This window comes from Etheostoma spectabile, chromosome 13 (assembly GCF_008692095.1).
Source record: "Etheostoma spectabile isolate EspeVRDwgs_2016 chromosome 13, UIUC_Espe_1.0, whole genome shotgun sequence".
Classification (NCBI taxonomy): Eukaryota; Metazoa; Chordata; class Actinopteri; order Perciformes; family Percidae; genus Etheostoma; species Etheostoma spectabile.
In genome coordinates, this window is record NC_045745.1 from 28,785,712 (window position 1) to 28,813,156 (window position 27,445).

The 27,445-nt window shown below is 39.6% G+C and overlaps 1 protein-coding gene across 2 annotated transcripts in view; it reads left to right on the top strand.

Moving 5' to 3' along the window:
- Positions 1-27,445, top strand: part of LOC116700370 (roundabout homolog 1) — an 85,657-nt gene that overhangs the window by 15,877 nt on the left and 42,335 nt on the right. For both annotated transcript variants that reach the window (XM_032533491.1, XM_032533492.1), the window contains one exon: positions 13,950-14,276. In XM_032533491.1, coding sequence (XP_032389382.1) covers positions 13,950-14,276 — 327 coding nt within the window. The remainder of the gene's footprint in view (positions 1-13,949; positions 14,277-27,445) is intronic.

The following is a 27,445-nucleotide window of genomic DNA, read 5'->3' on the forward strand; positions in this document are numbered from 1 at the left end:
ACCGAGAGCTTTAACAAGCGCCTGCGGGCCTGGAGTTCACAGGTCATCCCACCTTCTCAAAGCGAAGCACGTATACGTACACCCCCCCGCACACACATATACACACACATCTTCTCATTTTGAGGATCAATAACTATATCTGCCAGCCCCACAAAGGTCGCAGGTTCCTTGCCTGAAGGGTCCTCACACCCATACCATTTCCTTTAACCTTTTCTACTCATCTGTGTAAAAATAGAGTCACAGCACAGTTCATTCCGCAATTCAGCAATTTCAATTGCCAATTAATTTATATTGACACACTCTTATTAAAGCACAACAATGTCTTCATTAGGTGCAGCAACAACTCAAGTGAGCTGAAACAAACAATTTAGCAATCAAATTATAGAAACAACTTTAAATTAACCATGCAATTATAAAAGCATGAAGCTGACAATAGAATAAAATATCAAAGTTTCCGAGTCACTGGCACTTCAGCAATAAATCAAGCAGCCACAAATTGCACTAACCTTTTTAATTTTGTCATTTAAGTATGTTTTTAAGCAGATAAAATGTGGTTGTGTCCACAGCGTCACTAATCACAACATGCTACTGTGAAAACAAAATGAATAAGTAAGAATAATAAATAAGCTTATGACGGAAGTAATATGTATCTGCTAAATTATTTTTTGTGTCTCGTGCTTGTCACCCAGAGGTGCTGCTCTTAGTTTCTCAATAGCCACGCTTATCTGGACAGACTAGCTTCTAAGCTCAGACATTCCCGCCGGTTTGTGGTTTTCTCTGGGCTGATTGTACTCCTTTGGCCTTAGTCTCCTGTTCTGAGGTCAGTGTCCAGTGTGGCTGTGTGCCGGATTATAAGGAACTGGATAATGACATCTGGTTATAAATCGGCTCTTTATAGTTTTGTGATTTTTTTAAGCAATTGTGACGGATGTTTTGGAATCCATCTAGTTTCTAACTCTTGATAATGAAGAGGGACATTTTTCTTTCTAACACAATCTCTGAAACAAATGGTTGGTTATATACGGTCCTCCAACTTGTGCATCCGTCCTAGCAACGATTGCATTGCTGCATTGGTTGCTTTCAGAGTGACGCGGTATTCCTCAAGGATTTAGGGTTTAGAGTAATTAGGAGGATGAATATTGGGAAAGGACAGCTGTAAAGGTTATAATAGTATAACCTCAGAGATGATATTTAAGGTTGCCTCTGTGTGGTTCTCTTCTCCAGTCAGGCCATCAATAATCAATAGAATCAATATGCTCCCAGTTATTTGACTTTTAGTATTGATAAGCCATGTAACTGGGAGCTACAGATGTGTTCAGTTCAAGTGGGCCGTTAAAAAAAAAAAAAAGAGGAGAGAATCAAGAATGGTTTTTTGACACATTCAGCTGCTTGGGTTTTATGACTTTTATTTGAAATTCCAGTATTAGAATTTGTTCTGACAGCCTTGATCAGAACACATCCAAACCAAACCCAGACCTTCACTTGGCTCATTAGTTCCCGGTTAGCCTTCCGTGATGATGAAGAGAGCGGCAGGAACCAGCAGCACAGTGTGAGCACGATGCCCTCAGGACTGGCCGTGTTATTACAGGGAGATGACCTGCCTACTGTTGCCTTCATTAACCAGAGGTGGACGTTGGAATGTCTCTTAACCATCTCTAGCATTTTGACATACAGTCTCATTAGCTAGTGGGAGATGTTTATATTATGTAGGAATGGCATGGTATTGCATACTGTGATATATTGGCCAAGACAGATACTTGTTTACCAGTTTATTCTTAGTATCTAAAGTGGATTTCTTTCAATCTGCATGAAGAGATTTCAGGTGTATAGAAGAGACTCTGTTTTTAGTTTGTTTAATAAACCGCATCCAACAAGTAATATGTTGTAAGAACAAATCATACAGTATGTAACTAGATTATGATATGCCGTTATCTATTCCTTATAATGATGGCAATCATTGCAATATCCTACTCTTTGATTGTACTTTACCTACCGTATCACATTGCTTTTATTACTTTTACTTGCTACTTTTGATGTCTCAGTGACCAGTTCACAAGAAATAAATTATCTTTTTTTGTCCTGCCACACAGTACTCAAGAACTGACACATTTTTCATCTGTTAATTCAACTCTAGAGTTTTTGTAAATAATAATAATAATGGTTAAAAAAGAAAATGTGCCTTGGATCTGGACTGTACTTTCTTACATTCCATTTCTCCCATTACTGTGCTGGGCTACAACGTAGCCGGTGGCCTTCTTTTCAAAGTGCATATTACTAGGGGTTGCAGAGTGGAATGATAGTAAATGACATCTTATCATGTTTTAAAAAAATAAAGAAATTCCTCAGGTTAATGAGGGAGTAAGAAAGAAAAAAGTGTGGACAGGGATAGTGTCAAAGTGTTGAAGAGGGAAACGATGCCACATCTGCAGTCTTTTGTGGCTATGTTATGAAATGCAGACCGTAATTAAGTTACGTTCAGAATATGTATGCATGAACACGGAGATAAAAGGAAACTCCAGACAGTCGTGACTCTTACAGACATTTTGTTCCCCGGCCTGTGATTTTCCACTGCAGCGAGAACTACTTCCAATCAACCAAATTACCTGCACTGTTTTGCTCACTTCAAACTGCGGCTTTATTGTGACATGCCTTGATACCAAGATTGGAATCAAGTGTGGAATGTAGCCAGATTTTTAAAGCAGCTTTATTCCAAACAGTGCTGGTTTGGCAGTGAGCGGTATGACAAATTGTTGCGTTCAGCTCTTTTTTTCACAACTCATTGCAATTACATTAAACGGTCGAGTGGAACCTATCTTCAACCAGCAGATCATTAAAACTTTTGCCAAGATTTTTCATATTGTAAGCTAAGTTTTGCACGCTTAAAGCAAGTTATTAAAACTCCCAAAATTAGAAATACCTACCCACGTACCCTTGAACTCAATTCCCGCAACGTAGCAAACCAAGCTGGAAAGCTGGGCTTTATCTGTATTCCTCACGTCAACAACCAACCCCAGAGCCCCGTGCCAACATGAGATCAGGAGCACCACCACGAATGGAGCCAAATAAAAAGCTGTTCATACTGATACATTCTGGAATAACTACAAGATGAGCAGTTGTAATCACCTGGCCTTTTTTTTAGTTTTTTTAAATCTGTTCAAAAGCTTATTAAAGGTTAAGCTTTTAACTTTTTATAGAAAAAGACTGAAGTCTAGTCATCAGCACTTCAAGCCTTCATAGCAAAAACAAAGTGAAAAGCAATTTGTCAAGACACACTTAAAATGATATCTGCCCAGTGGAAGTGATTGACACAAGCAGGTTTGCTGTTGGAAAAAAAAAAGAGGTCAGTATATTATGGATTTCTTACAGCCGATTTTCTACCACGCTGAACTCTGACTTCTTGGCTGCTCCCACTGCGGTGCTTTATTGACACTTGTAGTATTGCCTGCTCCCTGCAGGTACTGTTGATAGACTAGTGTCTGAAAAAGTATACACAAACTATATAATGTCACACACTGCGTTTTTAAACAAAAATCCTGCGGTAGATTTTGCGCGAGTGCAAGGTCTAATATTTAAAATAAAGACTGTATGTCCACCAAGGCAGCAATGTGGCACCACCACCAGCCGCAGCAGCAGCTGTGTTTGGATAAGATTTGTATTTGGCTCCTTGGCTTGACTGCTGACGATGTGAAAGACACCCGTTGCTGTTCTTGTTACAGTCGGAATGCTGCTTTAAGATTTGAAACCCTTTTGAGAAACAAAAAAAAACACATTTGATTTTTTACATTTTACATATTCTGTATTTAAATATATATATTTGTGAAAAAAGGCAAGTAAGTGGCACACTTTCTGGTTAATAGGCCTACATTTTATTTGTGTATTAGTCACAGAGTCTGATTGCAAGGGAACACAGTTAGACACCACAAGAAGTCAGTCAGACTACCTCTGATGTGGACAGAGAAACATTCTATGTGCAGTTGTAATAGATCTTTATCCGGCATGAATTCTTTTTTTGCGCAGATGTTACCAAGAAGCACACATAAGTGAAACAGGTGGCAGGCAGCTTAGATAGCTGTACATCAGTATCACCAGAGGGTGTGATGTGCTTTGCAATTTGCATTTTGAACCAGACAGGAATATTTTGACAATTTGGGAAGTTCACTTGCTAAGCTAAGTTAATTGTCTGCTGGCTCTGGCTTCAGTGGTATCAATCTTCCCATTTAACTCTATGCAAAACAGTGGACATGCTCTCCAAAGTGTGGTACTATTTCTTCATATGTAACTAAACTAGAAGGGAATACCATGGAGCGGGTATTCGCCTACTCAGACACAGTGGGGCTCATGGCAGAGCTAAGTACAATCCATCTAACTCTTTTACTACACAGGTTATTAACAAAGCCAGCAAATGGTAATGGCTGCCAAGTACACAGCACTAACCTATAATGTCCTGTGGCTGAATGCACCCTCGTATTAATGTCTTCTTGGACTATTAAGCTAATGCTATGATTGTTTTAGTATCAATGCAATCTAAAGACATCCAGGGGTCTGGGCACTCATTCTACCACTTCATTAAAGAGACACTAATTGAGAGTCAGAAGAGCGTTTTAGAGGCAAATCCGAACTTGTTTCTGTGTTAAAATGTCCGTGTGTTTGTTGGTATTCAGATATTGTCTAATACAGTACATGCATATGTCTGTGTCTGGATGCACATTCATGAAGGACTCCAGATTAGAAAAGGTCCTGTGAGAGGGCTTCAGTTTTTCAGATGGGCTTGGTGCTCAGGGCAAAGTCTCTCTCCCTTCACAGTATGCCAGTCAGTTCACATCTGGGCTGCCACTACCAGGGGCGCAATTAAGACCAGAAATAAATGTAGGTCATACAGACATGCACTTGTGACATGCAATGACGCAGCATGAAGCCAATGTAATATTAATGTATTGACTCGGTTAGTGTAGCAAACATGCTTTTAAATGGCCGTTTTATAAGTTACAAGCCTCAAAAGAGATGAAGGCAACATGAGAAAGTACGGATGGTCAAACACACATAATGCAGTCTGTTTAACTGGGTATACTAAATACTGGGAATAAAAAATAGACTACTTTTTAACTTTCAACTGATAAGAAGAAAAGGCATTCATATTAAATCAGTAAATGCAAGATTAACCCAAAGTTGATTTTTTTTTTTTTTTTCTCTTAATAATAACTAACTATATCTTGGCCACTTCATTCTCTGTCTCTTTTCATGGGAAGTTTGGCTTTCAAGCTCTGCCTGAGTAATAATCAATGGCCTATATCGCCATTTTACTATCCACTGAACATTTAATGGAGTGAGGATAAGCCGCTCAGTTGAGCTGCTGCTGGCCTTTCCAGACACTCGTGCTTCTAAGGTGTTTCTCATCAGCAATACAGGAGCTAAACTTATCTTAACTGGGCCTATGTCGAAGCAAAATACTGTGTAGAAAAAGCTAAATGTGAAGAGAATGCAAACAGTCAATCACACAATTAGGGATTACCAGAAAATAGTATTAGCGAAGCTAAGGATATGTCATGCATACTTGACTAGCAAGCCAGTTTAATGTGAACCAAAGCAACAAATGTTATCGTAATCTTCCAAACTTCGAGAATATGAGATTGAATATGCAGTTTTAATTTTGGTTTGAAAAAAAACAAGCCAAGACCACAGCTTGTGTGATTGACAGCTTTAGATGGATTTGATCTCCAGTTAAAGTGTCCAGCTCGGATGTTTATCATGTACCAGCAATGTTCTGCTGTGTGTCTGCCCTGGGGACTTCATCGCTAATTACCTTCCCAGTGAGCATTTAACAGCTGGGAATCCAAACCAGATTTTCTTTTCACAATATTGTATTATTGCACAGGAAAAAAAAAAAACAGCCAATTTAGAACCTGTCTTCAAGTAAATATGTCTACACAATTCTCAATGAAGGAGCCTCAAAAAGTAATGTAATGTAAATGGTTAATCAATTATTTGATCAAGAGATAAATAATTGTCAAAGAATTATGATTTGAGTCTCTTTTTTTTTTGTTCAGGGAAAAATGCAAAACGTTTCCAGTTTGTCAAAATATGTGGATTTGCTGCTTTTCATTTTATTAAAATCAGTAATAATTTTTTGGACTAAATGATTAATCACAAAAAACAATTGACAGAAAGCAACCAGTTGTTTCCTAATTCATCTAATTTTCCTATCTACCTCTGCATCTTGTAATATGAATTCTTAAGCTGCTCATGTGTTAAGCTTGCAAGCCTATTCCCCCCCACACGGTATCTTGCCCTGAACATCTGGATGCTGCAGTTGTGGAGGTGTTATCATGTCCATGACCTTGACTCTCCTCTCTGCAGACTGCTCCATTGTGTTTGTTATGGCTGCCAGAAGAAAGAAACTTGCAGTATTGTAATTTGAGTTTTTCACAACGTCCATGTGATTAAAATCACATGTACAAAATGCAATTTAAGAAGATCAAATGCGTCAGCACAATGTAAGAGAGAGTGTGGTTGCACACACCTTGTCCTGGCCACACACAGGCATAGAAACACACTCGCATTCCATCCCCCACATATGAGTGAATGACAGGGTTCAACTGTTCCACTTAATTGTAGTTTATACAGCCTGAGCAAGAATGTCTGGCATTTATTGGTTGCCTGTGTTTTACTTTCAAATGAATGAGTGTTTTTGTTTGGAATATGTGTCTCCAATGGATGAGCAAGACAAATGATTTCTTTTCCACCAAGTTTGGATTTCTTTTCTTTCCAAAAATGATAAAAGGTCACTTTCATGCCAAGAGTTAATTAAGAAGATCGATATCACTCTTCCTTTACGATACATATGAAGCCAGGAGCTATTCTAGTATCAGACCTTTAGGGGGGCTCAGCCCCTAATGGGAATGTGACTCAGATACAGTGCCTTGTAAAAGTGTTAGCCCCCCCACCCCCGCTAAATCAGTAGTTATATTAGCCGATAATCTCTGAGCAAGCTGCTGAACAACAACGTCAGCGATTTTTGACATTGTTAACATATGATGGAATTAAACCTGTCACAATAATAACACAGTAGTAATGACAAATTTTACACATTCAGAAATTTTAGTGGTTTATGTTTCAATTTTGGGTTGTAATATGCGCCATGAAATTACCAACTTCTTCTTTGAGAACTACCAACGTTAAACTTAACCGCACTCCTGCTCTTCCTCTGACAGATCAGATAGAGACTTAGCCAAAGGCGGGAGTCTGGCACAACCACCTCCGATTGGTCTACACTACGTTTCTGTTAACCCTTTCCTTGACTGGGTTACAGGATAGCATTGGCAACCGCAGCACAGGATGTTAAACCTATTTCGAACCCTTTGAACCTGTAATTGTTTTTCCTCTGTCACTAAAAGACAAGTTCGCAGTTGAAGCAATAAAATCGTTTGAAAAAAAGAATGAAATTACAATTTTTAGGGGGGCTGAGATGAAATTTAAGGGGGAGCTTAGCTAGCCTGGTGCTGCCCAAAGGTAAAACAAATCCTTCAACCAGCTTGTTAAGCTCACTATTTAACATGTTCTATATTAAATGTTTAATCCATAACAAAAAATGAAGTGTAAAAAGGTATAGGTTTATGCAAGGTTATGTGCAACACACACTCACACTCACACAATGCTGCGGAGGAGGGTCTGGCAACAGGAGCATACCCCTAGATATTAGAAAAATCGGTCAGGGGTTGTTTTCATTTCTTTAAACCATTCACAAGCTAAGTGCCTCCGGACACACTTCAAAATGGTCTTGGGAAGGAACTTGTTTTGGTGGAAAAGAAAATGCTGCAAACAATACTAAATAGTTAACAGTTCCCACGATACAGTAACGTGAGCTATATAAATTAGCTGTATACATGGTTTGTTCTTACCAGTGTATTGCCGTATGTATTTGTACATAGCTAAAAACCGCCAATAGGTCCCAAAAGTCCCAGTTTCAGAGGAAATGCTGTCGTCATATTCTTTGTAAATCTTTACAATCATTCCCCTAACGAACCAAACAGGTCTGCCTTGTTGCACAATCCAAATTATCCTTTAAACTTGCCTTTTTCATTGTGTAATGTTGTTTAGAGGTTACGTTTAATGTTGCTCGATCCGACTGGAGTCCAACGTTCACTCCAAGGAAGAGGAAAGTGACGGACATCCTGCGGAACCATCCCATCAATGAACCGTCATCAATGTAGACTATGTGCAACAAGAAAGCAAACAAGTGTATTTCCTAAATTGTTGAACATATCCTTGGGAAATAGGAGTAAAAAAAGGTTATCTGTTATGAGGATTTTCACTCAACCTTTGAGTAACGAAATATGTCTCAGCACCATCATTAAAACCACTGTTTTAATGGTCATAATTATGACACCCCCCCCCCAAAAAAAAAAAACTTTCTTTGTTTATTGTTATTAATCTGTGGACTGACATTATTCTGTTTCCCTGTCAAGCTATTGAATTGCAAGCTTAATGGTATGAATATGCACAGTCAACATTTACAATGATTATTTATCCGAGCAGCGACGAGGAATCTGCTGAGGCAGCTAATCTTTCTTAATAAGCACATGCATTAATATTAAAACTTAGTTAAGTCAACAACACAAATTACCACATAAGGGGGAGGTTGGGGTGATGGGGGGAGCTTCTGTAGCAAACAAGTATCATCCAAGTAGCAGTAATACGTGTAAGGTTATAATGTCTGTGCTGTCCACCTGCTGCTGCATGAATATGAGCTGTGAATGAGCCTAATATTGTGAAGCATATTTCAAACAGCTGATTCCAATCAGTCAATACAACCACATCGTCAGTCCTATGCTTCGTCTGTTAAAGTTAGCCGAAGCAGATATGAGGTTTATATTCTAATTTTTCTTGTTAATTATGCTTCAATATGAGAAGTTGAAGGTTAGCATGTTTTCAAAATAATTATTTCTTGGCGTCTTTGTCTTTTGTGCTTTGGTGTGCATGTCACCTTTTATTATAGAGTCTGCACAGTGTTATACAACAGGTCCCTGGTCTTCCTTATATAGCCCCTTTGATGTAGTGCTGAGTCCACATTAGTCAGACTTTGGCCTTAGAAGAGAGGATTTTTTGAATGTTTTTTCTGACGTTTCTGTATAATCAGATGTGCTTAAAATACCAAAGGTGGTGCAGTGATGCACAGCAAAAACTAGCACAATATCTCCTCTTGTCACATTAATACTTTAGTTACGTGTCACAGAGAAAGACGGCTGTCTAGTCTGGGTCTCTGAAGTGTATTTTAGGATGGAAATGCTGACAGCATTCAGTTCTCATTCAGAAACAATTCATTCTGCATTATAAAGTCGTTCTTAATTGACTATTTTTGTGTAATTGTGTGCTGGCACTGTATGGCAGGACAAAAGTGGAGACGTGCCAACATCGGTCCAACACTTGCTGGCCACCCTTTTTTAAAATGAAATGATTCATTTCTGACTACGAACTCAACATGAAACAACTTCAGTAGTTTACTTAGTTCAGTTGGGATTTTCACTGCAGTTCTCTTTGGTGCTGTGGTGGTTTTGTGTTTCTCTGTGTAACTTGTCATGTCTGTCTCTCAAATGCTCCCTAAGCGTCTAAATCTTAGTTGTGTTCTCTTGATATCTGCCTTGTTCATCTGGTCTTGGATAGTTGTCTGTTTAAACATGTGCTGTCATTTGACTTACAGCTTTGAACTCAAAGTGTCTGGAAATCTCTGTCTCGCCATTAAAAATGTGGGATGATCCAGCCCACGGGTCGCAAAAGAAAAAACCAAACGATTTTTACAGACTGAAAACTAAGGATTTCCTTAACAAGACATTGCGGTTCCATTTACTGCACACTCCTAAGCCTCCAACAAAATCTGCCTGCTGTTACTAGCTGTGCCTGACTGCTACTCTTCCAGAGCGGCACTCTAGCACAGGTAATCCCACAGTACCTCAGGTGGAGATTTACCATTTCTGCCACTGTGGCTCTGGTAGGCTTGGGGTCAGAGTCACTGAGCAAGCTGATTGTGTCACAAAGCTATCAGCAGCACCCAAGGGGTACAGTCCACCGCATTCTACATTAATACATGTCACCCACTGCTTCTCCACTACTTGCTTATTTGGGAAAACCACAAAGAGACGATTACGCACATTCTTCATGTAAGTGAATTTGGAGGTTTTTTTTGTGTAAATCTGATTTGAAAACCACTCTCCACCAGTCTCCACTCTCCAAGTGGTTGCTTCAGAAACATGTGTATCAGCAGTGTTGTGCAAGTTTGCACAGTTCACACATTAAAATGAACTTGTTACGTTCATGGTTTATAAATTTGAATTTGGAACTAAGTTCACAGTTGATTTTCAATTTTTATAAATAACTTTCTCCGAGAGTGGTTGGATGCTTCAACTCAGTGTGTCGTTTCAAATTCGTTGCCAATGTGGCTGACGTTTGATTCGGCCTTGTTTTTTTTTTCCAGAACAGGTGTTGTGTCAAAGTCTGTTGCCCGGTCGAATAGTGTTTGTTCAACTGATTTAGGGTTTGGTTAATATTTAGGTAGAGGGAAACGGATATCAACAGGGAAACAGTCTTCGGGTGCCTCAGAACAAAGTGCACTTTTAATAAATGTGCTCTTTTTACCACATCCATGCCCAACACTGACGCTGTGTATCAGTGGGTGTCCATGTGTCTCTCAGCCTGTCTGAAGTGCTATACTTTTGGAAAGGATCATTTTTCATACTGAGCTGACAGCTAGTGTGACAGCAAGCTAATTTGATTGTGTTATTTTATATTTTCTCTGTATATTTCTTTGGTTTGGTTCCAAACAGTCATAGGATCCTCCATTTATGCACTCTAAATACACACAGCATTGTACTATAAATGACACTGGGGTAGGTCCATCCAAGACCACCAACGTTGTAGTAAATTACACTCATCTTTGTCACATGTGTTATTAGAATCTTAGAGTGGACGATTTGTTGTTTTTGTTATCCCCTACCTTCCCCGTTTATCACCTCCTCTCTTCCTCATAATTTCCACTATAATCTATCCCCTCATGCCTTATTTTCTAACTGACATTTTCGCCAGAACTTACTTGGATAAAATACAAAATACCTAGCTTGTTATTCCAACACACCAAAGGTTTTTTTGCAGTTTATTTCTGTACACTTTAGTTGATTCTCTAGAGACGCGCAGTTGTGGGGAGAACAAACTGTCTACCCACCTCTTTCTTTACTGGCTGAGACAGAACTACACAGACAGGCTCCTTTCTCTTTTATTTCTGTTGCTCTTCATCCCCCTTCTCTTTCTAAATCTTCAAAAGACAACACAACTGACTCAGGATAGACAGAAAAAAAAACACATTTGTAGTGGCACAGGTGCTACAAATGACCTTTGGTGTGTATGTATGTATGTACTCCATTGTACATCTGTGTCCATGTTTTGCATACTGATTGTATGCTGGCTGCTGGCCCTTTGCAGATAAAGCCTGGTCTTTTGGGGGCCCACTTGTACCGGGCTGATATTACCTTTCTATAATGCCAGGCAGCTTAGGGAGCTACATGGACCCTTAGGCAACAGCCCAACACAATTAAGAAACGTAGGCAGCATGGGTGACTAAAAGCCACATTGGCAACCTTGTTTATATTGTTCTGTTAGGATTTAAAAGTCTGGACCATTTGTAAAATTCTACTTAAATATAATATTTACGCCCCTTGATGCTGTCCAGTTTAGCCTTTTTTCTCTCCATAGTTTTGACAATCCCTTCATTCAGGCAACAGGTCTTACTCTTGCAGGTGAGAACCTGAGTTTGTGCTGTTGCCTTCCCAGGTTGTGCTGGTGAAGAATCGGTTCACCAGCTCTGGTCACTACCCATCATGTCTTATCATGAGAGACCTTCAAGCTACATTTGCGATGTGCCAGTGCAAAAAAAAGGTCAATGAAAAGTGCCATGTTGTTACTGAGGAGCATTTTTAGGTGGATAATTACCTGCCTACGGTACAGTTTTTTGGGCAGTTTTTGCATTAATTAGCATGGAGCCTTACAGCTAGGTTGACCACTTGACAGCATTAAAGGAATAGTAGGTAAAGGAAGCAAATGGAAGGAAAGAACCTGAATCTAATAGTCCACATTCATTCTAGTCAGACTGCTACTATACAGGTAATGTGTAGCTTTTGGATGCAAAAACATGCACATTTCAGCACACATTATGGTACGTTATGATAAGCTTGCACACTAATCAAATGTCTATTTTTCTTGTGTTTTTGTGTAAGTTATGGCCTCTTAAATACTATCACAATTCCTTTAATGTGATTTGGGAAAAAGACAGTACATACTGACTGTTCAAACACACATAACATCCACCGCACTACCCAGTGGATCAAATTCTCACCCATTTCACAATGTGTGAGGTGTTATCTATCTGGGTAAACACTTGTCTGTTTGGGATTTATTGGTTGCAGCGGGAGTGCAGGAGCTCATCACTCTCTAGCGCGGTGGTGATTATCTGCTTTACAGGGCAATTGGCACATAAAAGCGTGACCTGCTGAAGGTTGTGTGAGCAAGTGTTTGCAGCAGCATTAAAAAAAAACAACAGAAAAGTGTTCTCCCAGCAATAAAATAGGCAAACAGAGGTTACATATGACTGACATGAATCATCATGTCCTTCTATCTCTCTCTCTCTCTCTCTCTCTCTCTCTCTCTCTCTCTATCTCTCTGTTTTGGGTTGTTAGTAGACCTGTAACAATTCCAAATTTTGCTGCACAATTAATTGTCTCAGAAATATTTGTATACAGCAATATAATTGTCTCAAGTCATCATATTTAAAAAAAAATTATTTATTTATTACTTTACTGTGTGTGTGTGTGCGTGTGTGTGTTTGCGCGTGTGCGTGTGCGTGTGCGTGTGCGTGTGGCCAGGGATGGAATTGGGCTGGCATTGGGAGGAGATGGAAGGAATGTAATATGTGCAGAGGCACTGGAGTTGTGTACCTGGATCTCATTAGGGAGGTTTGCTTTGTCCTCTGCCTCACGGGGACTCATTGTTACAAAGTTTCTTTGAGAAGATCAGAATGATTGACATGTCTACAGTGTATCAGGGATTAGAAGTGATTTTGTGGTTGTAAGTGAGAGCATAGTTGGAGGTATTGATTCTTATTTCTATGGCTGGTTTAATGGTTTCAGAGTCTGTGGTAATGTTGTCTCGAAATGGTGAACACAAAGCATAACTACATATATAGGTGTAGGACAGAGAGGGATGGCTCCTGTTGAGGATGGGTATTATGTGTCTTTTGCTCAGAATGTCAGGCATCTATTGAAAATACATAGCTACATGAAGACACATTATCTTATCTTATTTCCACCATATTTATTTCCCTTGGCCCTATTGAAGTGTACTGTGCAAAAAATAATAATACATTTGGAAACGTGTGCCTTTCCTGTATTGTTACCTGTAGTAGCAGAAGTTTTAGGCACGTTTAAATCTGGATATTTAAATCAGTGAAATGAACAGAGACATTGTCTATAGTATTGTGTTGGGGGAGCCACAGAAAATGCCATAATCCTATTATAATTCAGCTTTCAAGTTAAACATTTTTATAAAAAATGTCTTTGCAAATACATGTTTTAAGGCTAAACATGTTTTGAAAGAAATAACTTCCTGTGGATTTCATATGTCAGCATTTCTTTTTAAATTTACAATAACTTATAGGGTTCCAACTGCAAAAATAAAAGCAAATATGTTGAGTGCCATGCAATTGTGTAGTAATTATGTTGTCAAACTGGATTATTGGTAATAAGAGGCACTTGCACAGCAATAATAACAGCCTTAACTAATTCCTTTAGAGCAGTTGCTGTTTTGATTAGTACTACTATTTATTGCACGGAAGGATTATTTAATGAATTTGACTGTGGCTCTTTGTATTGTGTGTTTTTTGTAATCCGTACGTTGCACCGCTTCCTCTCTAGGGTCTCGTCTCCGCCAGGAAGACTTCCCTCCCCGCATTGTGGAGCACCCCTCTGACCTCATTGTGTCCAAAGGGGAACCAGCCACTCTCAACTGTAAGGCGGAGGGCCGTCCAACCCCCACGGTGGAATGGTACAAAGATGGGGAGCGCGTTGAGACGGACCGCGACAACCCCCGCTCCCACCGCATGCTGCTGCCCAGCGGGTCCCTCTTCTTCCTACGTATCATCCATGGACGACGGAGCAAGCCCGACGATGGCAGCTACGTGTGCGTTGCCCGAAACTATCTGGGCCAGGCGATCAGTCACAATGCATCACTGGAAGTAGCCAGTAAGTTCTGTTTACATGTTACAGTGCTGAGAGCTTTGATAATTCTGTTAAAAGCGATGCAACACACATGTACAGCTATCTCTAATACCCAGGCATAGGACGCAGATTTGCAGATAATAATCGTCTCAGCTCTTTTAAGCATTTTAATTGATTTCTCAATCTCTTATTCTGCATGATGATAGTGGGGATTTTAATAGCCATCTTCAAAGAAAGTCTGAAAAATATTTCCTCAATGTGACCTTTAGATACTCTCCTGCAAGTCCTTAAGCAAGGATAACAAAAGAAAAAGAAAATACTTCCATCCTCATTAACATGCATCACATACTCTCACTTTCAACTTAACCGATTGCATTGATCAAATTACACATGAAACATATTATGCAAATGTCTGTTTTATTTGGTTACTTTCCTTCCAGTATGGCTCATGTATGGTTGAGGAACAGGTGGAAGTTAACTATGCGACCCACCTGTCAGATGTGACAGCTGTGTGTCTGCTTTAGTCCCCAGGTTTAAACAAGTGCTGAGTGTGTTCCCAACAGGTGACAGCGTCAACTCGCGAAATCGTAGAGCTGGAAGTGTCTAGTCTGTGGCGTTGCCAGTTAAGTTAAACAGCCTTTCACTGCAGTATGTGTCAGACAGGAATTTGTCAGGTTGCATGCAGCAGGCAAACGTATGTGTGTATATATATATACTTTAGTTAGAGTGATGGAATGGAGCTTGTGTAAAAGCAGACAGAGGGCAGGGGGCAGAGGACAAGGGTCAGGGCTTACGACCATCAGAACAGGCTGGAGTAATAGTGCAGATGGTCTGTGATTCCATACGGGACACAGGATCTGCAAGATCAAAAGCACTGGAATCCGGTAAACAACAAGAGTAAAGACTGCACTAAAAGAAGGAAGTGTTGGTGACAAGGGTTAACAACCCCTGCCATGCCCTCACACACTGCAAAGCTCCCCATCCTTTACTGTCGATCCCCTGCTCTGCTCCGCTGTATCAGCTTACCGGGCTCTACCCAGGCTCCGTCTCCTGGGCAGAATATATAATACCTCCCTAATATCCTTTTCACCTTTTGAATTATAATAAAAGAGATGGTCAAATGTATCACGCTATTGCTAGATCAGCACTCAACAACCCTGGGAAGCTCAGCCCTCTAGGGGGAGAGTTTATTACTCGGAGTTCACTAAATTTACTGTCGGGTTTTAAGGTTGAGGGAGGGGGAACACTGAGAGGACTTGTTGAAGCTGCCTGGATGAGTTATGTCTCCCTGCTCCATCCTTTAGAGGTCACATACAGATTCTTGGTTCACCCTGGGGCTGGATAGTAAAACCGAACCCCCTTTGGCCAGGGCTGCTGAGTTAGAGAGTTTATAAGAGGATTATGAAACTGGGGAGTGTTAAAAGAAGGACTGACCTTACTCTGTCAATAGACCAACATGGCAGATCATTCGTCTGGTGTTGTTAATGTAAAAGTTGTTAAATTTGTGCAGTGTTCTTAATGCAGTGTTAAAAAAATGTTTTTAATTGCTTAAAGGTTGCTTGGACTAAAGGGAACTGTATTCAAAATAATGACTGGGTTTTGAGCTGCAAGTTCTGGTTACTCTTTTTGTGTGACGTACAATAAGCTGATGTTTTTGATGTTTTACTTTGACAAAAAGCCGCGTGCGCACACACACACACACACACACACACACACACACACACACACATACACACACACACACACACACAAAGATAATACAATACTGTGTGATGACACTCACAACAATAGAGCAGCATCATTTTCCAGTATGAGGAGTAGCCACAATAGCTGAATCATAAACACATTATTATATTATAACTGCATCATCACACCTCCCCCCAGTAAATAAAAAAAGGAAATAGCCCTGCCCTCCCCATGTTATTAATGACCAGCAAATGCCTTCCAAAGCTAAAAGAAAGCTTACTTTCTCCCCTCAATATTCACTTTTAAACCAACTTCAAAATACAGTGAACCACTGAACTCCTCCTGCTTCATGTTAGTTCACATCCAGCAACAGTGAACACAACAGCTGCACGCTCGTCTCTCGAGTCTTTGGCATTTCTGTATCCTCTGCGCACCATGCACAGTTGGTTCACACTCACAGTACTACACAGGTAAAACACACACTGTTTAAGAGACGGCATCCCATTTGCACATGTTGAATATTAACCACCGTGTTGCTGCTCTTGGTGAGCACATCTGGTTGGCTGTTGTTCTGGTTGTCAATGTAACAGGCTGGAGAATATTCAGAGATTGTATGAAATCTAATGTGTTTATTAGAAAAATACTAATTCAATGTTTGCATGTAAACAATACATCCAGTGCGCTGAAGATATAATGGCGTAAGTCAATACAATCAATAATGTACGTTCTGCAACTGTCCCTAAAAATAAACATTAGATAGTCATAATTAATATGCATGATCGGCTCTCTTGAATATGTTGTCACTTTATATAACATGATGAGTTCATGGACTCCCCTACCTAGGCAGTGAAGCACGTTGACGAAAATCCCACTGAGCGTGAGTCATTTGATCTTTTATCGACAAAGTAAATGTGAAAGCTATAATGGAAAATTAATTACTTATAAAAGCCTTAACTCAATTCCAAATGAATTTACAGTATTATAAGTTGTGCCACTTTGATTTAAGTGAAGGGAGAGATGATGAAAAATGGGGAAATGGCTGACAAAAGACAGGCTGACAGGCTGAAAGTGATGGGAGCAGGACAGGAGTGACAGAGACAGACGGGAACAGACAAGAGAGAGAGAGAGAGAGAGAGTGTCTGTCCTTCATGGCACAGAAGTAAAACTAGTTTGGAGAAAATTGAGGTGACGTGGTAGAGACAGTGACAGATGTAGTATGCGCTGGTGCCTGAAGCGTGACCACAGGGTTGAAATACTGTGTAAGCACACACAACATGCTCACAGAAGCACATACAAGCACACACACATGGTCTAGTGGAGGGAAATGGATGACATGAGAAGAAAAAGGGAAAAAAAGACATATAACTTAGTTCCTATCCAATAAATGTCACAGAAGACACTCAGCATTTTTTTTCTGCCTGCAGGGACCCTTGAGGACCCTGGGAAATGAACATATGGACTATTGACCTTAGCCACTTGATTCAATCATGGAGCGCTTTATTGAGGTGAAGGCAAAGTCAGCGTGTGTACTTTAAAGGTTATTGGCTAGTAGACCTGTTTTTAGGTTCAGTAAGGCAGAGGAATAAATGATATTCCTAAACTAATTAGACACTGCCATTTGCTAAAGAAAAGTGAGGCGTGTGTCGGGGCTGAAGGTTAGGCCACAGCACTGCAGCGATGAAGTAATGAGCCACAGGGAAAGACAATGATACAGCCACATGACAGCTCACGTAGTGTATACTGTACTGTCTATCTCATACTATCTATGATGCAATCAATATTGTTTGGAAAATACACTCAGAACAGATATGAACAGAATGCTTTATAGTTTTAATAGCAACAATTCAGACTTTTTTTCTTTTTTAGAAAGTGGTTACAAATACAATCATAACTTCTTATTTGATTTATTTAGGTACATGGTTAGATTTCTAACAACCTCTGGTGCATGCCCCGCCAAGTTTATGTAGAAAACTTTATTTGGTTTAATTGTGCACCACAAAGCATTAAAAACAAAGCATTGTAAGGCATTTTTTTCTTGTCTCAGGTTTTTTTTTCAAGTAAATTAAATGTTTAATATGTGAGTAGCCAACTCAGTGTTTGTGCATCATCCATGTTTAAAAATATGTTTCTGTTATCTAGATTAACAAAATATTATGTGGTTCCCAGTAAAAAAAAAGGACAATAGACAAAATCATCAAAAAGGAACAAAATTTATATCAGTGACATGTAAAAGTGGACAAGTCCACTTCTGCTTCTTAGACAATTTATATAAAACATACATCTCTATACTGTATGAATATGTCAACATCCTTCATGTATGCAGATTTGTTTGCTATGCATATCTTTTCAAGGGAAAGCTAGTGGGCGACATACGATGGTGTGTGTGGTACTAACATGAATGCATTAACATGACGGACATGTTCAATGTAACACCCTACTCTCTGAAGTGGATTATGGGATGTGAGCAGCTCAGTCATACTGTGAGATTGGCAGCTTAAGGTGGGACCCGTGGTCTGTCTCCCTTTCCCCTCCTCTTTGATTGCAATCTTATGTTGGAAACGAGCGGGTGCAGGAGACGTATATGGCAGCGAAAAGAGAGGGGGATTCTCAGAGGTCACATTTCCCCCGCTGCCTGCCCCTCTCCATTAACTAATGGCTCCCCACTTCAAATGGCTGTCACTGTCCCTGACTGCATCCTGTCTGTAGTCACTCTGGATAACAGCAATAAAAGATCCTAAGTGGCAGTATAGTGGGATGTCTAAGGAAAGTTGTCATTTTCGCTCCGTATGGACTAGGAGTGATATTGTTTGACGGACAAACACTGACAGATTGTATAGATATCGGTGTTTACTTCCAATTACCCGTGACAGTCTGTGAACGCTTTGCTAGCCTCTTGTTCCTCATCCTGTTTCCCCCTCCCTTGTTCTCTCCCAGTTAGCCTATGGTTAGATCAGTCAGTGAATAAGTATGACACTCCTGGGACAGCTGGTTTGTGTTTACAGTCTAGAGACTGGGGCGAGTGCACTGAAAGTATTGTCTAAACAATTTTAGTCGCTATATTCCCCTGGGCTCAGCGTTTCCAAGAGCCAGATTTGTGCCAGAGTGTCAGGACGTAGGGAATGAGTCTGTTTGGCTTTGCAGCGGCACAGTGAAGGAAGAAGAGACGGGAAGTACTCAGGAGCTTCTGACAAAGACCATATGGCTCCTGGGTGTGTGTATCATCAGAATGGGAAGGTGTTCCTTTTGTGTGTGTCTTTGTGTACATTGTGTCAGGGCTCTGCTGCATACACACTTGTGTCAACTGAAACAACGGTTACTTTGACAGGAATGAAAGGACTGACCTTTACATCTTTATATTCTTTGACAGATTAGTGAATTAAACCATGAATTATAACTCCCTTTGTTTTTGTTTTACGCTTTCTCATCCAAAAAGAAGCTCGAATTTTGCAGCAGGGATGCATCTTACCCGTGCCAATAAAAGAAAAGAAAAAAATGTCTAGCTATATATGTGATAATAAGCTGCCATACATTGGGAATTATCTGCACTGGTGAAGGTTCCTCTACATTACAGATATATGAAGGCTTCTTTATTGGCTATGTTGTGCGTTTGTGCTATTTTTCTTCTTCCACTTTTCTCTTTTGTGCTCATCTTTGGAGAATAAGTTGCTGACATGCAGAGACAGACGTACCACAGGAGGGAGAAGGCAGCCTGTGTGAGTCACATCAAAAATCCTGTCTGTTAATGATTGTCTACAGTATGCCCCTGTGTGCTTATACGTGGGTGACATTAAGCATACACTTTGGGTGTCTCTCAATTTCTTCTGCATGCACCCTCACACCCGTCCAAATCCTGTTGGATATCATTTGGTTGTGGGTGATGCTCTCAGCTCTGGTTGTTGTCCATTTCCCCCGACAGTAAATCTTTTCCCGCTCAGCACTGAACCTCAGTGCCGGTTGCATTTCCCTGCAGCCTCGGAGCTGTAACGCAGACAGATTTTATCCATTTCCGATAAAACTCAGTGCGTGCTGTATCATGTTACTCTGATGTCATATGCATTCTATTCTGCCTCGTTGATTTGTAATATGGCAAGTAACAGTAAAATAACCATCATCAAGTCACAACTTGCAACAAACCCTGTAATGAGATAAACTATGATATGTCTAGTGTGCCCTGTACTTTCCTTGTGAATTTGTCAGTGTGCAAGTATTAGAGGCTTACGGCATGGTTGAGTAATCCTGCTGTCACTGAGAGAAGAGGGATAGTTGTGCATTTGCTGAGATATTAGCCTTATCCATCCTCTATCTGTCATTCCATAACGCCACAGTCAACAGCACCCACCAGCCATATCTGTGCTCGGGGTTAATGCTATCTGTCAAGGGTTGTTTCGCTTTTTCATTTCAACCAATTTGCCAAGCTCTCTCAGAATATCTGCTTAAAGTGGTATCATATCACCCGGTAAAAGTTAACTAATTCTATTTAAAAAAAAAAATAAAAAAAAATCAAGCTCAGTGCAACTCTTGACAGTCCCTTCAGGGCGTGAAAATGAAAAATGAACACTCACCCAGATATGCACTGTGTAATTGTAGTTTGATGATTGTTTGTTAGTGTTATGATTAAAATGCCAACTTTTTAGGCTATCATTAAGCTAATCAAAATTCTTCTGTGATCTAGAAGAGGCAGACATACTGCCAGCCATAATCAAATATTCAGAATGAATACCAGACAGCCGAAATGCACTGTAATTCATTACAGTGTTTGTTTTTACAATGTTTTGAAGAAATATAGACAACACATATAGACATTTTTTTTTAATCAACATTTATTCTTTCCTTAACAAACTAGAATATTGCACAATGCAAAGACTGGTGGGAGATAGTTGTTCTGATGGAGATTACCAATCAGTTTTGTTTTGTTATTATTTTGAACAGCCCTCAACAGCTTTCCTGCTAATGTCGCCTCCTTATCTAATTAACAAATATGAACACACGTCTTGTCCTGCACCTTAGCTCGAACAAGCATTCACCGGGGAAAAGTGCACTGCTAATGTCAGACAGCTAATTAGCTGGTCAGCTGCAGCATATTAAACACAATGAAAACTTACCTGAAAATTTCCCTTTGGTTCATTTAGATGCTGCTGTTGCCCTTACTCCTCACCACCACTGGTAACAACACACATTCTGCCCATTACGTTTTCACTCATTCTCCTGCTGCCAACTGCTGTCAGTCAAAGACAGCAATAAATATTTCAGAAATTTCCTCCTGTTTTTCATTTCCTTTAATAATAGAAAACTATTGACAACAAATTACAAATTATACAGACATTTTGTCGGAACAATGATGCATTCATTCTTTAGAGGTTTGCTAAATTCATTAAACAACAGTTTGCTAAACAGGTATGTAGCCAACCAGCTGGAAGAGTTTGGTTTACCTGAGAGGTAAAGCTGAATACCATCTGCATAGTTATAAACTAAGAAGCAATTGTGAAAATGGATATGGCGAGAACCTAATTTTGATTGCACATTACATGATAAACCAGAGCATTAAAGCACAGCATACATAAATAATGTCACTGATGAGAACTAACCAGACAGCTTTTAGAAACATTGCAGGGCAATCTGAGATATTCTGCACTTCAGTGAATCTCAATGCAGTGCATTACAGACATTACAGTACAAAGAAGCAGTCACAGACACTTGGAATCCAGGATGTGAGCAGTTGCCAGAGTATTAGACTGTTTATGCAGTATTGCTCCTACTGCTTACCCGCCACAACCAAATATTCTGGTATCTTCTCTAATAGGCTGCAGATGTGGTGATTTATAACATGCAGCGAAATGGGGGACAAAGAGAGAGTGAGAGAGAGGGGGGGGTGGTTCCTCAATGGAAGCTGAATAATGAGTTGAACAGTTTCGAGGCACTACAACCTTCCCTGTGCCTGCATGGCTGTCAGTTCTGCATCCCCTATTTTCTGCCATTTCCCTCCTCCTTCCCCTCTCCTCCTTCCTTCTGGAGCAACGCTTCATCTCTCTCCTGCGGGAATACTTTGGAATGTACAGACAGGTTTCTGATGGAGCTGCCGTCGTCGATGCTGCTTACTGAAAGCTTTGATGACCAGTGATGTGTTCCCCATTATTGTCACTACACCACAACAAGGGTGTGTCTGTACATTTTCATGTTGACGCTGGCGCTATTTTTTAAATATTCAATGTTATATTGTTTCACATGTCAAAAAAAGCTAAAATGATTTGAATTAGATTCATTCGTTAGCACCTGAAAAATAATAAAATAGTGCCAAACGTGTCTGAACTTGACTTGTATCACCACACTTCCACTTTAAGGGGCTGTGCTTTTTCTACCCTTGATCTTTTGTTCATGAACAGCCTTTGTGATGTTGGCATTACAAAATTCAAATAGGCAATTTCAATATTTTTTCAATTAATTGTGTTGGTATGTGGTGTGTGGATGTAGTAATAATTAATATTCACAATCCGTCTGTTTGCTTAGCTGGCAGCTTCCTTCCACACCCAGAAAGTAAATTCTTTGTGTTATCATGGTCAATATTTTTCATTTGTATTATGTGAGATAGACACAGTGAGATCTCTTCAATCTACTTCTACCTAACAATCTAGTAAGAGTATCTACAAGCACCATTACAGCATATGTGTGCAAGTAGCCTTCATTAATTTGCATTAATTCTCTCAAATATACAGTATGTTGAGCATATTAGCTTCAAATGCCACGAAATAGGAAAAGATGCAATATGGCATTTTGCAAAACTCTGCCAATAAAACTATCCTCCCTGTTTGCATAACTCTCCCAATCTCTGTGGAAAAGTCGCCTAACTGTTCCTCCCAGACTTCCCGAGGCTATTGCGGAGATGTAACAAAGAAGCAGAGATTCAGACGGCATGAGATGAGGCAGAGGGAGTTGAAAAAGTGGAGAAAGCTGAGAGGTAAAGGAAAACCAAGAGACACTGAAGAGGGACTGAAGATAATTAAAAGGATCTTCAGAGCGATATAGCCCTTAGCACTAGGACTTTTTATTAATTTACCCACATATAAATGCCTCTCCACACACATACATTATAACCAGCTAATGCACGTATAACCAAGAATGTTTTTTTTTTATATTTATTTAATTTGTCATGATAAATTTAGGATATAAATCTGTGTCTTCTCCCCACCCCCATCTTTAATATGAGTTGTGTAAAGCATGTCCAGATTCAACTTATTTTCATAACAGCAATCTTCTGCCAATTTATCACAATCAAGCATGAAACATATGCTATTAGGCTGCTGAAATTTTTATAATTCTTTTTTTTTTTTTTTCGGTTTAATATATTTCCAGGAGAACAGTGCAATAACATGTCAACTTGGAATATGTGCATGATACTAATGAAACAATTATGTTGTTTCACTTTCACTTTCTCTAGAGACTCACACATGCACACACAACCACTGCAAGTTGGGAGTTTACAGCTCATCTATCAGACTAATGTGATTATAATATGTATTCGTAGTTATTAATGTGATGGGACTTAGCTGATACTATGTATACTGTTGCGTAGTGATTGATCAGCTTCTTTCTAGTGAAGTAAATCATTTCCTTTAGGACAATGAGTGTCATTGCCACCCTGCACTGATGAAATGGTGTTTCTGGGGCTTGTAATCATGGCAGTGTTGTCACAGGTCTCTGAGGTTGGAGGGATGAACAGCTGAATTGACTGTTTGACAACCTGTCAGCAACTGGTCGGCCACCAGAATAATATATGTGTCAGTGAAAGAATGGAAGATGAGATAAATACCACCTGTTACTATGTGAATGGAACTGTCTGTCTGGCCGCTCAAATTCTACTGCTTGCATGAGGGTAACAGTAGTGGGGCAAACACTTGCAAAAATCTAAATTTATCTGAATCAAAACAGGATTAAATGATTACAATAATAATAAGGGTTTTGATGTCAAACACCAAATTTTAACATGTATACAGTGTGTGGCAATATAGAATCAATGTACTCATACTGTTTAACCAGTAGTTTTTTTTCCTAGAGCTGTGGACAGGCTGCAGAAACCCCCCCCCCCTCCCCACATGCACACACATGCACACACATGCACACGCCGATAGAAAGTCTCCCCCGAGCTTAATGCAACAACGGCCTCTGTGCACTAACAACAAATTAAATTTTGTGTTAATTGCAACCTATAATGTTTTGTTAATCTTTAAAATATTTATATTATGGGTAACAATGTGTTTATAGTCATATGCATTAGTGAGGTGTGTGTAAGTGTGTATATATTTAATATTTTATCTTGTACTTTTATGCTGCAAATTGGACTGCTTTAACAGAGTTTCCTTGCGTAAATAAATGCAATAAAGATCATCTATCTATAATTGCTTTCCTCTCATTGATCAATTAGGTCACAACTAGGGCTGTTTATTGGTACTCAATACCTTTTAAGATAACAACTTAAATAGAATCAAAACTTCTCCAGTCAAACAATACGTGCATGCAGTCCTTTTTTTTGGTCATGGTTGAGAAAAAAAATGACTCTTTGTATGGTTTTGGTTGCAGCTAATCACCGCAAGCGTTCTTTGATTTAATGTGACGAGTGATTGGTCCACTACCGCAGCAGCTACAAACCTTACAGTGCCAAGATGGCACCACAATTTTCAGAAGTATGGCTCTACTACAAATGTCAAATGTATACAAGTGCATAAAATGTGGTAGGGTTATTTCAAATGAAGTACTCGATTGATATCTGCACCACTGGTGGTGTTATTTTGTAAATGATACCCAGACATAGTCATGATAAAGAAATATGTTGACTTTTGATTCTATTGATTTTAATTGGAATGTAACTAATATATAATCAGGTTACCCATGTTAATTAAATGTGTGTGTTATGGTGGGTAAGGAAAGTGTAGCAATCAAATCCATGCTCAAATGCAAGGAGAGGGTTAGGTAAAATGAAATACAACTAAACAGAGAAAGAACTTTTTTTTTAAGGAAGTCATCTCTGTGTAATAATATGAGGTAATGACATACAACATCAGTATCTGTGCAAATGTTGTCTCCGTTGGCTCTATGCTTGATGGCACCTCCATTTCCTATTGCCACATTATGTGTGGCAGATCAATGACAGGTGTGCTCTCCTACCCTAATGCACAAATTGCCCCAGCGCCAGAGTGCTAATGTGGTGTGCTTTTACCACAAAAGTATATTCAGATATTCCAGGAAGACGATTCGTACCCAGAAAACAAAACGTTTGAAGAATGCTTTTCCCCTTTGTGGTTTATTTATTGATTGTAGTAGTACGGTACCTCAGTGTCATTGCGTCCAGCCTTTCCTTCCTGGGTTTTAGTTAACTGTTATCAGATTATCAATTGCCTACTCAGTTGATGATGTGAGAAAAGACAAAGAGTCCCATCTAGATCAACTGATTGCATCATCTGTGAGTGTCGGATATGTTTGACAGTTTTAGTAATGTTTTGAGTTATACCATCTGTCAGATCTCACCATGCACTGGTTTGGGGTACGTGGGACACAATATTAATATGGCACTATATAGTTATGCTGGAGCCAAATAGGATATTTGAATTAATAAAATAAGGCGCTCTAAATAGATTTCCCCCCTCTCAGCATTGCTATTTCTCGGCTCCTCGTCGTGGCGCTCAGCACATAAGTGAGGGATTGAACATAAGTTAACTAGCTGAAGAGGAAGAGATGCTCAATGAGATGGCGGACAGCAGTCTGAGGAAAATAACAATTGCCCCAGCTACATTTAAGTCCAAAGTCTGGACCTATAGTTGCTCTATAACTCTGTATTTTTAATTTACAGACTGAAAAAACTGTGCTGCCGATTTGTGCTGTTTTCTAACAGTTTGGAGTTGCAGTGAATAAAGAGAGAAAACATACAATTAGCTTCTTCACAGGCATTGGTTAATATTAAATAGACCGATATCGCGATGTATTGTTATTGTCAAGCAATATATGAATTATCACAGAATTGCTGGATTGTGATATTATTGGTATCGTGACCCATGTATCATATTGTGAGGTACCTTGTAATTACCGCCCCTAGCATTGGTAGCATTGGTAGCATTGGTAGCATTTGTACAGCATTGGTACCATTGGTACAGCATTGGATCTGAATCTAGATTTCATCTGACTAGTTATTGACTGTAACCTGGCAAGTTTTGTATCTTCTCATGAAAGATTCATAGACACTGTACATAAGAAGGATATTCCTTTACAGTACTACATGTCATCTTAGTGGCCTTCAAGCTGATCTTGCTAATTATAGGCTCACTGAATGAATTCATAGTGAGTGAAGTTAACTGGGATTCATAGCTTGACTGATAATTGGATTCTTCGGATACTGGGATTCCAGCAAACCTTTTCTCTCCTAATGGTGGTACTATAGACCTTTAAAACCTCTAGTTTTTCAGTCCGCATGTATGTGCTTGTGTCGGTCATGTCACTGCATGTTGGTCATGGTTTTTCAACTATTTAAATAAATTGCTTCCACAGGCTTATTCAGGATTTCTGCACACAACATTTACCTCTGCTGTCTGTTTAATTACCTGCTTTGATTTTTGGTACAAACACTTTCCTCATGGCCTTCATACAGTAAATGCCATGAAAAATGTGTTGCCAAAAGTCTTGCCCCAAAATGTTGACAGGCAATAAAACATCCACCCACTACAGACACATCTTTTTCGTCCACTCTTCATTTTGACAGTGAAGAGCCTCTCAAGATGAGTGGTTGTTTAATTGACAGCTTCTTCACTAACTGGTTCCCCTCACTGACAGATGAGGAGGTTTTTACACTAATAGCCATCGGACACCTGGATGTCTCGGCAGTTTTTCCTTGAGGTTTGTTGACAGCATGTGCAGAGGCAGCGAGTGCGATGTAGGAACGCTGTCAGTCTGATGTCTTATATTCTCGCTGTCACCTCTTCTCTCTCACTCATACAAAGTGTCATTTATAAATAGAGTATGCCAAAGCCATGTGTTGGTGTTGTTGGCATGCATTTCTTATAGCATTTGTACCTCTGAAAACAGCAACAAATAAATCATGGACAGAAGCTTGAGATATCATATAAGATTCACTACAAGGTTTTCATTCATGTATGGAGTTTTGTCATTTTATTTCTCCTTAGCTTCTTGGTTTAGGTTTATTTCAAATGCACAGTGTACCTCTTTCTGCATGTGTTATCTTTTTAATAAACCGATTCCATAAATAAACTATAAAGTCTAAAGTATTCATATGAAATATAGTGTATACAGACGAGAGCATTGTAAATATTTTGGGTCAAGGTACTCATATTTCTCATTCTTCTTTGTGTATTTTTCTCTCTGGGCTTTGCTTGTTTGAGTAAAACATGGCCTTAGGTCTGACTCTCCAGCCTCTCTCTCTGCTGCGGCTCTGTTGGCATTGATTATCTCAGACCTGAGGTATCCACTTGGTGTGGGTGTATATGTGTGTGTGTGTGTGTGTGTGTGTG